Source organism: Borostomias antarcticus (assembly GCF_949987555.1).
Source record: "Borostomias antarcticus genome assembly, chromosome: 7".
Lineage (NCBI taxonomy): Eukaryota > Metazoa > Chordata > Actinopteri > Stomiiformes > Stomiidae > Borostomias > Borostomias antarcticus.
In genome coordinates this window covers 3,536,566-3,551,686 of record NC_140240.1, presented here as the reverse complement: position 1 = coordinate 3,551,686, position 15,121 = coordinate 3,536,566, and the positions used below count along the sequence as shown (strand labels likewise).

The window sequence follows — 15,121 nt, the reverse complement described above, 5'->3', positions numbered from 1 at the left end:
CTGACTCCAGGTGCCAGCTGACTGGGGCTTAACAGTCTAGTTTATCTAGCCTCGCCTCAAGTGGTATGTCCTTACAGCTAGTATCAAAGCTTGACAGGTCCTACTGCAGGTGTCTTGTCCTCCTTGTTGGAGAGGCAGCGTACTACGTGCCCCCATATCCCGCCCATCTCCCCAGAATCTGTCACGGCAGAGTAGCAGGGTAGAGATGGCTGTTTCTACTCCTCGGTACTTTTTTTTTTTTCTTTCTTTCTTTCTTTTCCAGAATGGACTGGCCCGTCCTCCACTGCGGACACCACTTGATTTAGAGCTGACCAGGCCGGTGCGAAGCAGTTTTAACTCGCCCTGAAGTCTATAAGCTATCGTATATGTGATGAGCACTTGCACATAATTAACTTGTTAATCTTTCTTTAAGGAGATTTGGTGATGTGGCTAGTGGCCTGGATTTATGCCCCCCCCCCCCCTTCAGTCTCCCATGGATGTAAGGGAAGGGGAGTGTATTTCACACCGTGTTTGGCTCTCTGCCCTCACCCCTCCAGGCCTGCCTGGACCCCAGCTGTAGCAGTTTATAGAGACTATTCGACCCTCCCCCCACCCTCCCCCCACACACACACACACATTTTTCAGACTGGCTGTCACTACACTGTCTGGCAGAGAGAGGGGGTGTGATGGGAGAGAGAGATGGTGCGGGGTGGGGTGAGAGAGAGGGATTGAGGGAGGGAGGGAGTGCACGCTCGCTCCATTTGAGGCCCAGCAATGATTGCACTGTCCATCAGCCGCCAGGATGACCTGCATCAGGCCCACAGGATTGATGTTTGACAGAATAATTAGAAAACTGTCTCTGGTTGTAATCACTGGAGCTCATCTTTGGTGGGAAAAGGCCTCCATTTGCTAACTCCCCCCTCCAATTCCCCATCCTCGTCCCCTACACATACACACACACACACACACACGCACACACACACACACACACACACACACACACATCCTCCCCGGCCCTGTCCTAGCGTATTGCAGCCGACTGGTCTACTGCATGGAGGGAGATGAGTTGATAGAGTTGTAGGGTTGGAGTTCTCATGTTAACTCTAGCGGAACGCAGAGAAGAACGTATCTGAGGGAATGGCGTTGGGGGGGGGGGGGGGGGGGGCAGGCTGTGGCGCTTGCCTCAGAGAAGGCAGCGCCGTGGGAGTCGGAGAGCGCTAGGCGGCTACTGTAGATTACAGGAGCGGGCAAATGAGAGGGACGGGAGCGCGTTCCGCGGAATCCGGGGGAACCGGCGAATCCGAGATCAGCCGCTTCAAGTCTTCAACCAATGGCTGTGCCTCCTCCCGGTCCGTGAGGCAGACAGTTGGTGTGAACTCCAGAAAGACAGCCTCCGGGCTGGCCCTGTCCACCCGGGGGCCTCCAGACCCCCCACCAGCCAGCGGAACCAGACAGGACTGTAGATGAGGGCCCGATCGACTGACGGCCCTCCCAGCCTCCACTTCCCCCCGCTAGGCGTGTATTGGCTTCTCTGATCCCTCTTAATACCTCAGCAAACCCTTAATGGCTGATGGATATGCTGCAGAGCTCCCCGGAGAGGCACCAAAGCCGGGAGGTCTAAATGTCAGCCCGGGAGCGATCGGTCGTGTTCTCTTCCTGAAATGAAAGAGTACGGAAGCTCCAGGAAGATCAGCCCCCGCCTTTCGTCTCGGTTTGATGACACGCACGAGCCGACCTGGGAAGGTGCCATACAAGGGCGTGCCGGAGGAGGGAGGGAGGGAGGGGGCGGAGTAAAGGCCCTAACACATTCAATCAGTGCATGTGTCCGTGTCTGTCTTTTTTGAAAATTTGACATTGATTGCACCCATCTGTTTGGCCCCAATTTGTGTTTTTTTGTGGCAGTTCAGCACTCGCTACCCAGACCCCCGGGAGGGGGGGACGGGGGGGGGCTGGAGCCGAGTTGCCGCGAAAAGTAGCCATCACCTTTCAATAACTGCCGTGATTCAACAGTTCGCACGGATGAACAGCAAATAAGTGCTCTCTGCAGTAAAAAGGTGGTTCTGTATTTAGGGCCGGGGTACAGGGGAACACGGCGTGCCGAGGTAACCGCCCATCTATCAGAATTAGAGCTTTCAGAGGTCGTTTCGTCCAGCCTGAATTTCCCCCTCATAGCAACCGGCGCCGGTGGAAGTGAACGGCCGAGTTAAACGCTGCGGTCTCTCTGCCGCTGAGAGAGAGAAGAGAGAGCAGCACGGTGCCCTTTTAAGGGGCCCCTTCTGGGCCACTCGGCCTCACGCCGGCATCCAGGTACAGTATTTGAGGGAGAGACAACGCCATCGTCTGGAAATACCTCCATGCTTTTCTCCCGTCTGCTGTTTTCCGAGTCATGGGCTCAGGTTCTGGTGCGTTCTCCTGTAGTGAAATCACACGGTATCAAGAGTTTAGGCATCGCTTAATTTGTCACGCTGTTGCCGTTTGTTTCACAGTTCTGATGAACCTCGAGGTATTAATTGGTGTGAAGTCTCCGACGGGTGGTGTTGATTACAAAGAAGCTCTGTGAGTTATTCCTGTGTGTGTGTGTGTGTGTGTGTGTGTGTCTTTGTGTGTGTCTTTGTGTGTGTGTGTGTGTGTGTGTGCGTGTGTGTGTGTGTGTGCGTGTGTGCGTGCGTGCGTGCGTGCGTGTAGACAAACAACTAGTAAGCCTGCCTAAGGCCTTGTTTGCACGTAGCCGGGGATCTGGGTAAACGGTGATATTTATATGCGTTTTTGTACCTGTCGTTTACACGTAAACTGAGGTTTTAACCCACTGAAAACGAATGTTTTAAAAACCACGGCCAAAGTGGAGATTTAGGAAAACTCCGTTATTTCGTTTGCATGTAAACAGAGGAAGACGAAGATTTACGTCATGTATGCGACAGAAAATGCATTGCGTCAGGTGTGCGACCTTTGTTTACAGTGCGTTTGCTCCTCTGACGTGCTCTTGTAATCATGGATGCTAAAGCGATGTCCGATTTTATGTTAGTGCAAAGTCTGTTGGTGTATTTGCATTTGCAAATACAACTGCTTTATTATGTTGAGGAGGAGAGGAATTCGTTCCATTTGTTGTTTTGTTTTTCTTTTACAGGATTCTGATTGGCTAACGTGTCTTCATGCTTCTCGTTACACTTCCGCCTACAGGCGTAGAGTGCTCTTGGTGGTGTATTTATGCGGGTGGCGGCGTATTTATGCGGGTTCGTGTGCACAATTTTATTTTTTTAAACGGAGAGCGGGAAATATCATCATCATCATCATCTTCATCCGCTTATCCAGGGTCGGGTCGCGGAGGCAGCAGCTCCAGCAGGGAGCCCCAGACATCCCTTTCCCTAGCAGCATCAACCAGCTCTGCCTGGGGAATCTTTAGCCGCTCACAGGCCAGTGCGGAGATGTAGTCCCGCCACCTGGTCCTGGGTCTACCCCGCGGCCTCCTCCCAGCCGGACACGCCTGGAACACCTCCCTAGGGAGGCGCCCAGGAGGCATCCTCACTAGATGCCCGAACCACCTCAACTGGCTCCTTTCGACGCAAAGGAGCAGCGGCTCTACTCCGAGTCTCTCCCGGATGACTGAACTTCTCACCCGATCTCTCAGGGAGACCCCAGCCACCCTCCGGAGAAAACTCATTTCGGCCGCTTGTATCCGTGATCTCGTTCTTTCGGTCATGACCCATCCTTCATGACCATAGGTGAGGGTGGGGACGAAGATCAGTAAAATCTTCAGTGAAATAAGATCAGGGAAATATCAGTTTTTGTAAATACCCGTGTATGTAAACAAAGTCTTAGTGTCTGTTAAAACACCCAAGTGTTTTAGCTATTAGCAATATACACATCACTAAAACTAATGAGTGTGTTTGTGCAAATCGGGGGTGATAAGAGGAGTTGGGGATGATTTGCCTTGCAAAACCACCCAGCTGCCCTTTAGACGGCTCATTGGCAATCAGGTGCAATCTGAACTGGTATCATTTGGATAATTGACCTTCTGTGTGAATACATTAGAATAAATTAATTTTGATTGGCCACGTAGCATTGTGAACAAAGTAGAAATGTTAGGTCTTTTATATTCAGCTGCTGGTTTGTTGTGCTACGTCTCGGAGGTGATTATGTATGCCATTCACTGCTATTATGCATTTCTTCAATTTCATAAAGTAGTTTTTGCTAGGGGCAGAGCAGGGCCAAGCAGACTATTACCATACATGGGTTTGCCTCCGCTGTGCTGTGGTTGAAGGGAGATAGTGTATGTCTGTTTTGAAAGCTCTGTGTTCCTGCGTCGAAGCGAGGGTGAGTTGTGAAGCGCGTTTGTGCACGTGTGTAAGCATGCGTGTCGTGTGTGAATGGCCTTCCTCCATCCAGCCCTGGCAATACCCCCCGCCTGTCCCTCATGTTCCTGTGAGAGGAGCAGTGCTGTGTGTGTGTGTGTGTGTGTGTCAGTGTGTGTGTGTGTGTGTGTGTGTCAGTGTGTGTGTGTGTGAGTCTGTGTGTGTGTGTGTGAGTCTGTGTGTGTGTGTCAGTGTGTGCGTGTCAGTGTGTGCGTGTCAGTGTGTGCGTGTCCGTGTGTGCGTGTGTGTGTGCGTGTGCGTGTGCGTGTGTGTGTGTGTGTGTGTCAGTGTGTGTGTGTGTGTGTGAGTGTGAGTGTGAGTGTGTGTGTGTGTGTGTGTGTGTCAGTGTGTGCGTGTGTGCGTGTGTGTCAGTGTGTGTGCGTGTGTGTGTCAGTGGGCCCCTGTCGCCCTGCACATCTGTGTTGGCCCTGACTCATTCCTCACTGATCGACAGCCATTAACCCTTCGCGAAGGGGTTGAGGAATATTTATGTCTGACTGTCAGCGGTGACACTCGGCCCTCTCGGGATGAATAATATCCCTGCTCTACGCTGTCTGGCATTGTCAATGTAATGTACAGTCACCCTGGCAGCGTGTGTGTGGCTGTACAGTTACAGTATATGAGTGTGTGTGTGTGTGGGCGGGGGTGTGTGTGGGAGCAGTAGGAGATGAGTTCTACATCCCTGAATGACACCGGACATCCCCTTCTGCAGCAGCAGCAGCAGCCTCAGTCCCTACCACCCCCCGCCTTCTCTGCTCTTCCTCGTTGTAGTTTGGTCTGTCATCCATTAATTTGTCTCTCTGCGTCTCTCTCTTGACCTCCTACTTCTCCCTCTTGGTGTCTAAGCTGTTTTCTCTCCCATCTCTGCCGCTCTCTCGGTCTGTGCCTCTCTTAGTTCCCAGCATGCCGTCTGTTTCTCTACAGGGCCTCTACTCCAGAGGGAGAGGTCTCTCTCGGTCTGTGTCTCTCTTAGTCCCAGCATGCGGTCTGTTTCTCTACAGGGCCTCTACTCCAGAGGGAGAGGTCTCTGACCACCGTGATCGACCCCAATCCCCCAGGCAAGGGGCAGTGTTGTTCCTGTAATGGCTCAACAGAGGCCTGGTGCTGGATTGGGCTCCAGGTCGTTCGTGCGGCGTCCGCAGGAAGCTCTACCCTGCCGTCCCCCTCGCCGTGACAGAGTGCGGGAACATACCGGAAAGGCGAGCGGCTGGAGCAGGTAGCCGCCGCCACTCCCAAGCTTTTAATAGGGGGGCGGCTGTAGCTCAGTTGGTAGAGCGGGTCGTTCAGTGATCGAAGGGTCAGCAGTTCGAATCCCAGCTCCGACTGTCCACATGTCGAAGTGTCCTTGAGCAAGACACCTAACCCCAAAATGGCTCCCAATGAGCAGGTTAGCGCCATTGGTGTGTGAATGTGTGTGTGAATGGGTGAACGAGAGGCCATTGTAAAGCGCTTTGAGTGCCGCTAAGGTGGAGAAGCGCTATATAAGTGCAGTCCATTTACCGTTTAATAGTCACTTCAAACCACAACAACAACAACAACAAAGTCCCCACCGGCGCCACCAACACACAGCGTGCTGCCGCCATCTTCGTGACAAAGGCAAGAGGTGAAGTGCACTTCACAGTCTGATACAAAGTGCACCTCACAGCCTGTTCAGAAGTCAGACTCCGAACCCTAGTGCCTCCCCAAATACCCCTCTGTTAATAACACAATCAACGCACACACACACGCACGCATGCTATTGAGTGCCGATGGCGCGCATCACGCAGTGCGAATATCAACAATGAGGCCTGAGGGGGGACCTCACCTGCCTACCTGGCTTCGCGTTTTAGCAGAAACAACACGATACGATAGTCTTTATTGATCCCCAAGGGGGAAATTCAATTTCTTTCAGCAGCATACAGACAACATACTGTACATAGCCACACAGAAAGTGTGGAAATTTGTGATGTCTCTGTTGATAAGACACGTCTGACTGAATCAGGCAGACCTTTGCATTGCAGATATTATTTGTGTATGTTCCCAGTGAATGGAGGCTGCCAGTTTCATTCAAATGAATACATTCCTGGTTTCCAAGACTGAATCGATATCATCTTGAGGGTCATGGGAATAATACTTTGGACAGTGTGTGTTCATTGGGGTATGTTATTGTGCACAGTTGCGTGTGGTGACGGATGTGTGTTTGAACGTGTGCGTTACAACTCGCTTGCCCAGGTGTGTGTGTGTGTGCGCGTGTGTGCGCGTGTGTGCGTGTGTGTGTGTGTGTGTGAGAAAGAGAGAGGGGGTGGGCGTTCTTAGAAAGCGCAGTTTTCTGCAGGGCTTTTATGTGGCCGATAATTGCGAGTGAAAGGATTCTTGTGCTCCGGACGCCGGAGCCGCCATCGGGCAGCTGTCACAGGTCGCGACCCTGCCGCTCGCTCGCTAGAGAAGCAAAGCCTTGTGGGAGAAATATCCCGCTCCAGTCTCAATTCACAGGGACATCGTCCTCTCACCACCCCCCACCCCCCCCCCCCACCCCCACCTTTCTCTCTCTTCATGCCCGCGTCTCTCCTGGCTGGCAGCCCTTCACTGCCTTGATTGGTTTCTGCTCTTCAGCGGGGAGGAGAGACGAGGACGTGTCCCAACTCGGCCCCGGAACAACCTCGCCCACCAATCACGTGACTGGGCGGCCGGCGGTCGTCATAGCTCCGGCACCAGGGGCCTCGCGTGGACAGGGCAGGAGTCATCCAGGGACACAGGGCTGGGGGGAGGAGGGAGAGGAGAGGAGACGAGGGGGGGGGGAGGAGAGGAGGGAGGGCGACGTGTGTGGAGGGACGTGGAAGGTCACTGTCGGATTGCGCGGCGGCTCGCGCCTGGCTGGCGTTGACCCGCACCGATCCTCCACAAATATCTCCCGAAGATATGAGAATCACACGTTGCGGTAGAAGAGCATTAGCTAGTTTTTGAAACTACATCTCAGTTTATATCTGCCGTATGTCTATTTTTAGACACTTCAAACCTCTCTGGATTTTTCTAACATTTCCCACCGAGAACAGACGATCCCGTTCGTAGCATTGTGCCTAGAAGGACCGTGTTTGCGTTGGAAGCCCATCTGTCCCCGAACGGCGCCCTGTCTCCACCCGACCACGCCGACAGGTCGGTCCAGAGGGTTCCTTAACAGGAAGTGGAGCTGCAGATGGCGGTTGTGAAGACGGGTCTGTGTTTGTGACACGCCGCCTTTGACACACGGCTTCGTCTCTTTCACTCTGGGCTGAGGAGGAGCCGTCACGCTTCAGCAGGCTGGATAATTATTTTCCTCTTATCCCCTCACACCATACCCAGTCCCAACCTTCAATAGTAGTCCCTCTGTGCTGCTACTCCTCTCTCTCTCTCTCTCTCTCTCTCTCTCTCTCCTTCTCTCTCTCTCTCTCTCTGTCTCTCCCTCCCCTCTCTGTTTCTCTCCCTCTCTCTCTCCCTCTCTCTCGCTCCCTCCATCTCCCTCTCTCTCTCTCTCCCTCTCTCTCGCTCTCCTCTCTGTCTCTCTCCCTCTCTCTCTCTCTCTCTCTCTCTCTCTCCTCTCTGTCTCTCCCTCCCCTCTCTGTTTCTCTCCCTCTCTCCCTCTCCCTCTCTCTCGCTCCCTCCATCTCTCTCTCTCTCTCTCTCTCTCCCCCCCTCTCTCTCTCTCACTCTCACTCTCTCTCTCTCCCCCTCCCCACCTCCCCCTCCGTCTCTCTCCCTGGATTCCTCATGTTGAGGCCAGAGGGATGGTGGAGAATAGCTCTTAAATGTGTACATTCTTCCAGACGGTAGAGTTAAGTCAAAGAGGGCTAATTGTTTCTTTCCCCAGGTTTAATTTCCTGCTTTCTGCACCAGCAAACATGGCCCACGTCTACATGCTGTATGTCTGTGCTGTGTTTCTGGCCATCTTCCGCAGACATCTGCTTAGACTTAAAGAGCTCAAAATGCTTCTAGGAAAACACGGTACCCTATTGGTGTTGAGAAGGTGTCAGTGAGACTTGGCGGGGACCTGATGGAGCTGCACATGGTGTAAAGCACATATCTGTGACCGGAGATGAGGACGCTTGTACGTCTAAAGAAACCGCACTTGCAGGAAGCTAAGCGTTTGACCTCAGAAAGGTTGAGTCAGGGGCACCGTACCAATACAAAGCCTCTACCCTCCACTCTCCTCCTTTATCTGCAGTATAGCGAAGGTTTCACCCAGCCTTCCAGTGATCTACCCAGGGATTACCGCACTTCTTCAAAAAGTATTCATATCGTCAGCCTTGACCTCACATCTGTTAATGCAGAAAGGGAAGGCTCTAAGCAAGGATAGCAGGGAGTCGTTTGAATGGAATTCCGCACCGATGCCGTGGTAAACTGCTTATCCAAGATGGATGCTTCTAGACTAACGGGCCTGTCTGTGTTAGGAAACGCTGCGTGTTAACCTCTGGCCGAGGCGCCGGGACGCGGGCAGCAGGTCTGCGGGGTCCCCTGGGGGAGCGGGGGGGAGGAATAAACCTAGACGGCGGTTGACGGGCGGGCCTGCCTCCCCCAGATAAACCACAACAATGGCCCTAATAGGTCGCCGAGAGACGCCCGCCTCCAGGCCATTCTGCGCTACAATCCGCTAGCGGCTAACAAAGGATGAGATGCCTTTCCACGGAAAGATTAGCGCCAGTCAACAGGGGGTACGGGCGCCGCTAGCGCGAAGCACGGCGCGAAATGTGCGTGTCGATGATAATTCTGCCGGGCGCGCACTCTCGCTCACCACAGGGAGTCTGGCGGGACGGGAAGGGAGCAACACAATGGTGGATCCTCCCCGCTGTTAATGGAGGCAGGGGGGATCTCCATTCAACAGTTGACAGGTTTACCGTGAGGTGGAGAATAGTAGGGACTTCTCAGCGGTCTCGGTATGAAGGTGCACTCAGGATAGGGGGGTTTCATTTTGGAAGAAGGGATTGCGAGCGCAACTCAAAAACAAAGTCTCTTGCTGGGTGCCCGGTCTAGAAAGTCTTCTGCATTAGTAGAAACAATTCAGCACTCACGGACATATTACCACAGATTATTTCTCCTCAGCGGCAGAATAAATAATCTGTTGTGATACGTCCGTATCAATGGCAGTGGCACAGGCAGCGACGTTTCAGCGTGATGACTCTCCTCAGCGCTATTGCTTTTATCTTGGGCCAGATGCGAAACAAAGGAAGTAAAAACGTCACTCCTGCCGAACGTGTATCGCTAACGAAAACCGACCCCAGAGTTGTGGCTAATTAACGGTACCTAAATGTGGATCAGTGGACAACTTGAACTCCCGTACAATCTAGCTTCCCTGCGAACAAACTCGGTTGACCTAAGCGAGGAAAATGTTACTTTTGTTACAGTATATTATTAAGTTACAGTTTTCAGACGCCAGTGTTTGTAATAAAGCTATTCATCCCCATGCGGTGTTTGAACACCTTGTATGAGGTGCAGCCCTCTGTTGAATGGCCTGTGGACGTGTCAGCATGAGAGAGAGCTTTGACTACATTTCATCCCATTTTCAATGCGGTTAGCAGGGTGTATAATGGAGGCAGAAAAGGCTGTTTCTCTAGTGAAGGCCCTCTTTGACTTTGATGTGAAAGAGGCTTGACAGGGTATCGGAGCGTCGGCTGCTATGATCCTATTATGTGAAATTTGAATCATTCACTGGGACCAGGTAGAACTCGCCACTGCCTTACGCTCCAACACGCACACAGAGTTTCAAAGCAACACAGCACATTGTACTTGATGCCTTTATGTTCCACTCCAAAGATGTAGGCCATTGCCAACGTTTATCCCGACTCCAAATCCGGACTCCAAATAGATGTCTAAAGAGGCTTTAATTTGACTTTATGACAGTGGAAATTGTGAATAATATAATCGGACGTCGGAGATTGGAGCAGTATTGATTTGTGCCGGCGCGGATTTGAACCGAACTTGTTGGGATTTGGAGACGGTTACAGATGAAATCAGCTGGCTCGGGTTTCAGATGGACCTTAGATTGGTGCAGGCGTTGAGCCAAGAGATTGACCCTCACTTTACCTCCCGTTCCCCTCTGCCATTAATCAGAGTGACATTTAAAGGGCTCTGGGCCAGTTAAAGGGGATTGTGTGTGGAGCTATATCGTTCCCCGGGTCTCTAAACCATGAATATAAGAGCTCCGATATAAGTGAACACTTGGCCACCATGCATGACCTGGGCGGAGGGTGGTAAAGTGGATGGAGGGAGGGAGGGAGGGAGGGATTTTATAGAGTTTAACATGTTTTTTGAATGATTTTTCACGGTGCCCACCCACATCCATTGTATGACCAAAACGGTGGTAGAGCAATTATCAGACAAAAGTGCTAGTTTTGTCAACGTTTTGATCTGAACCATTGTATATGATCATAAGTAACCTTAAAACAGGGCTAAACATGATTTTCCCTTTACTACTCCTTTAAACTAGGCTACCTTTAAAAATATATATATTCATAATCCACCAATGGCACAACTCGTCCGTCGACTTCAACTACTTCCGGTTTGATCTGTTACCGCAAAAAAAAAGAGATATATACTGCTCAGTGCTCAACAAGCTACAACTAGCCAACCTGCTCACAAAGGCGAAAAGAGCTATAAAAACAATTGACCACTTCTTCATAATTAAATAATTAATATTTCTTATTAGCATACTGTTCACAACTGGCATTCTTTGTAAATAGATGGGACTGGACGGCAGAACTGTTTTGGTTTTTTTCTCACGTCAAAATGTTGCCCCCCCCTTCTCTCAGAGGGTAAAATCGCCTATGGCTCTTTGTATGACCTCGTGACCTCGCATGCATCACCTCTCCCAGACCCACACCTCTGACCGGCTGGATACTGCTCACCCCAAGTTGCACTGTTCTCACGTCGACACGGTAGTTTCACCCCAAGCTGCACTCTTCTCACCTGGTCACGGTAGTTTCGGCATCCCTCGTGACAGAGCTGGATCTCCCGTAACCTCTGACCTTAACCTCTGACCTCTTAGTTTCAACTAGTGGAGACACTGTGAGCCATGAGCCCCGAGTTCAACTCAGCCCCCCACCTCCAAATAATACAAAACTCTACTGAAGTGAAACCAGCTCTAGCTCATCCATATTTCTAAACAGCATTTACTTGGGTGCGAGCATACATAAATCATGTGTTATGTATCATTAATAAACATGGATGTCAATAGGAGACGCATGAATGGAAGAAATATTGTGGCTCTCAATCGAGTCCGGGTTGAAAAATGTGCTGCTGATAGAGGCAGAACAGGGCTTTTGTGTGGCGCTGTGGACCCAGCCTCTAAATCTCTACTGCCCCCCAGTGGAGCCTTACCAGCATGCCAGGCCTCGTAGATCATAGCCCAGTGTGTGTGCCCATGGGAAGCATCTGCATGTGTCCTCTCCAGGAACCAATGGACGCCGGATAGGAGTGTGTTTAACGTCCTCGCCTCATCGGACGCGTTTATTCAAGCTACGACCGGCCAGAGACCGGCCTCGGCGGTTCAGAAGGCCGCCGGTGATCTTCACGCCCGGGGCTAATGAGTAGGCCCGCGATGCGCGGCGCCACGCGGCGCCCCGGTTAGCGCGGATAACGGCGATTCGACTCGATGCACACTTCCCATGTGTGCACAGCAGAGCTCCCAGGACGCCGTCTGTGCGCAGGGAGGGAGGCGCGGCCAGCTGTCGTACAGCCGAGCCCGCCGCTCCTCGCTACGCCGCTGTGATTTTCCCTGCTTTGTTACAGTCGAATCGATCGGGCTGGAGGCAGCGCCAGGATTGGCTTGTTGCCCCCCCTGGCTGGGTAAATCCCACCTTCAGGCAGATGGGCCCCTGGCCCCGGTCTGAGACCTGATAAAGTAAAGTTGAGGGCCGCACACAGCTACTCCACAGGGCTATTTATTGGGTAAAAGGTGACAACGTTTCGACCCGTGTGGGTCTTCGTCAGGTCTGAGACCTGCCCGTCCTCGTCCGGGGGCTGCGATTCGAGGAGCGACCTGTCGTTCTCTTCTCATCCCATTCCTTCGCCTAGGCTCTCATTTCCTGCTTGTTACCCCACTCACTCACTTACCACACTCACTCTGCCTCGCTCACTGACAGACGCACACTTAAAAACACAGTTGATGCAGTGTTCACAGGAGAAGACCTGTGTGTGTGTCTGTGTGTGTGTGTGTGTGTGTGTGTGTGTGTGTGTGTGTGTGTGTGTGTGTGTGTGTGTGTGTGTGTGTGTGTGTGTGCACGCGTATGTGTGTGTGTGTGTCTGTCAGTCACACTGTCATGTCCTTCCACTGAGAGCGAGTGTGTGGTGATTGGCGGCCGGGGCGTTGCGGTAGCTCTGATTATGTGGTATCAGTCACAGATGATAGTGATGAAGAGAACAGCCACCTTGGGGGCGATTCTCCTTGGAGACAGACAGCTGCTCCACATAAGTGTGGCTGACACATGTTCCCAGACCACACACACACGCACGACACACAAGAACACACGCACGCACGCAGCTGTTACATTGTGTCAAAGGACACATTGTCAGGTTTAAATCAGCAATTTCTAGTGTGTGCAGAACTGAGGCACTTTGGTTGTGAACGGTCCCTCGAGAGGCTACGCAAGAAGACACGGTATGTGGTGGGAATACTTAGTAATGTTTAATGACATGATGGGATGTAGTTGTATCAAACACAGAGATCTTATGCAACGTTTAGCCAAGCACTTTATCCACCTTCTGTAAGGGTAAACGCTGTTACCAGTCTACTGACGCACACACACACACACACATTCACACTCAAGGTTCAAGCACAGTGGGGCCAACAGATTAGCAGAGATTATAAACAAACGAGCAGGATTATTGCTGTCTGCTTTCACTCAGCCTTCCTCAGACGTACCCAGGGTGTTAACTCTCTAGATGGGGTCGATGTTCAGTCAGCTTTAGTCAAATTTGGTTTTGTTTTAGGGTTGGGAGGGTTAAGGGTTAGGGTTATGATGGTTAGGGTCCAGGTTAGGGGGGTGTTGTAGAATTTCTCGTTCAATATGGGTTAAGAAGCAAAACAGTTCAACAGAGTTACCAGAGTTTATTCATCCAAGGATTGTTACAAACACTGGAGTGTGGCTTCTTGTCAAGCAACCTGCATCAAGGCTGGTCAGTTGAGAGAGCGCGCCAATTTGATCTGTGTCTCTGCTTTTAACCAGAAGCTCTGCAACTCCCCCTTTCCCCTCCATACATCTGGATGTTGACCCTCCCAGTCCCAGGTGTGAAGTTCTCAGTACACAGTTCAAATGGTTGCCCTTTCCACGCCACCCTAAGTGTAAAGATAACCCAAACACACACATCCTCCAAACCTCTCTGTGACACCAAACCCTTGTCTTCCCATTGTAACATTGTACAGAACTAATTTTTACCCTTACAGGGGTTAGGGTTGGTTTTAACAGAACGCGCCAGGGAGTGACTGGTGTCAGTTAGATTTAACTCTCTCCTGTCGTCTAGGTGGAGGCCATCTTGGTGAACATCTTTGGGGGCATTGTGAATTGTGCCATCATCGCCAACGGCATTACCAAGGCCTGCCGCGAGCTGGAGCTCAAGGTGCCCCTCGTCGTCAGGCTGGAAGGTGGGTACAGGTCTCGCTGACTACACACACACACACACACACACACAGTAGTAGTAGTGGCGAGCAATGAAAAGCAGGGCATGTCTCTCCCGTGCCACGTCCTGCAAGTGCGACTGTACGGTCGTTAGCGGCAGCCGGCATAATGGGAGAGCACACCGCTGATTGGCTCACCTCTCACCTGGGCATGCTAATGAGGGCCGTCGGAGTGTGGCGACGCCGTGACTCCTGGGCGGCGAGGCGTGGGCCAGCTGGTCGTTAGGATAATTGGCACGGAACACCGGCGTGCCGTCGCGCGGAGGAAGTGCGCGGGGACTCTCTCCGTTAGCCCACAGCCGTTCCTTTCTCCCCAAACGCACCTTCGCGCCTTTTTTTTTTAGGTCAGACGACCGCCCTGTTTCTGGGACACAACTGCGGGGGGAAAGGCGAGCGCGCGTTCTGTTTAGATTGTAGCTCCGCTCGCAAGGTGACCCGATGGCCTCGGGGGCAGTTCGGCGTCATTTCTTCAGAGATTTTTAAATCGTTCTCAATCACCGGACGGATGACCGCACACCTGACCCCCCCCCGCACGCCACCTCTGTGTACACGGCCCAAACTGTGATCCATGTAGCACACAGAGGTGGCGCGTACAGAAAAATATGTCTCGCTTTTCTCCCGATTTCCAACGATCTTCCCCGCCGGCTCTAAAAGACAGCGAGCCTGTGGTCACGCTAAGCGTTGAGCTGGCTGTGGTTGACTGCTGGTCAGGCCTTAATCCAGGGTTTAGCTTTGGTCATTACCCCCCCAGACCTCACACTGACGGATTGGTTAGGATCAATCAGCTAAGCTAGCCAGCCTGACCACAGGCCTCAGAACGGACCAGCGCTCGTTCACGGGATCAGGCAGGATTAGCCCTGACACTTTTAATTGGGAACTTTTTTGGGGGGGGGGAGTTGGGGGTTGGGGGCGGGGCTGCTTAATTTGTGTATAAATGTGTGGGCTGTTGTGTGACTTCCCCTCAAGGCTGGACCTGCAGTTTCCAATATGGACTGATACTTAGACTTATACTTGTTCTAGACTCTGGTGTATGATTGCACTCACACTTAGACTTAAACATTTGTGCACACACACACACACACACAGTCTTTTTAGATACAATGGTTTGTGTTGCACATAGAATTTCATGTGAGCTGATAACTGAGGAACTGCTGCCCCCCATGGCCACTTT

At 51.9% G+C, this 15,121-nt stretch overlaps 1 protein-coding gene across 1 annotated transcript in view; it reads left to right on the top strand.

Moving 5' to 3' along the window:
• The window catches only part of suclg2 (succinate-CoA ligase GDP-forming subunit beta), an 87,944-nt gene that overhangs the window by 68,348 nt on the left and 4,475 nt on the right, over positions 1-15,121 (top strand). Inside the window, exon 10 of the mRNA XM_084440674.1 lies at positions 13,797-13,917. Coding sequence (XP_084296800.1) covers positions 13,797-13,917 — 121 coding nt within the window. The remainder of the gene's footprint in view (positions 1-13,796; positions 13,918-15,121) is intronic.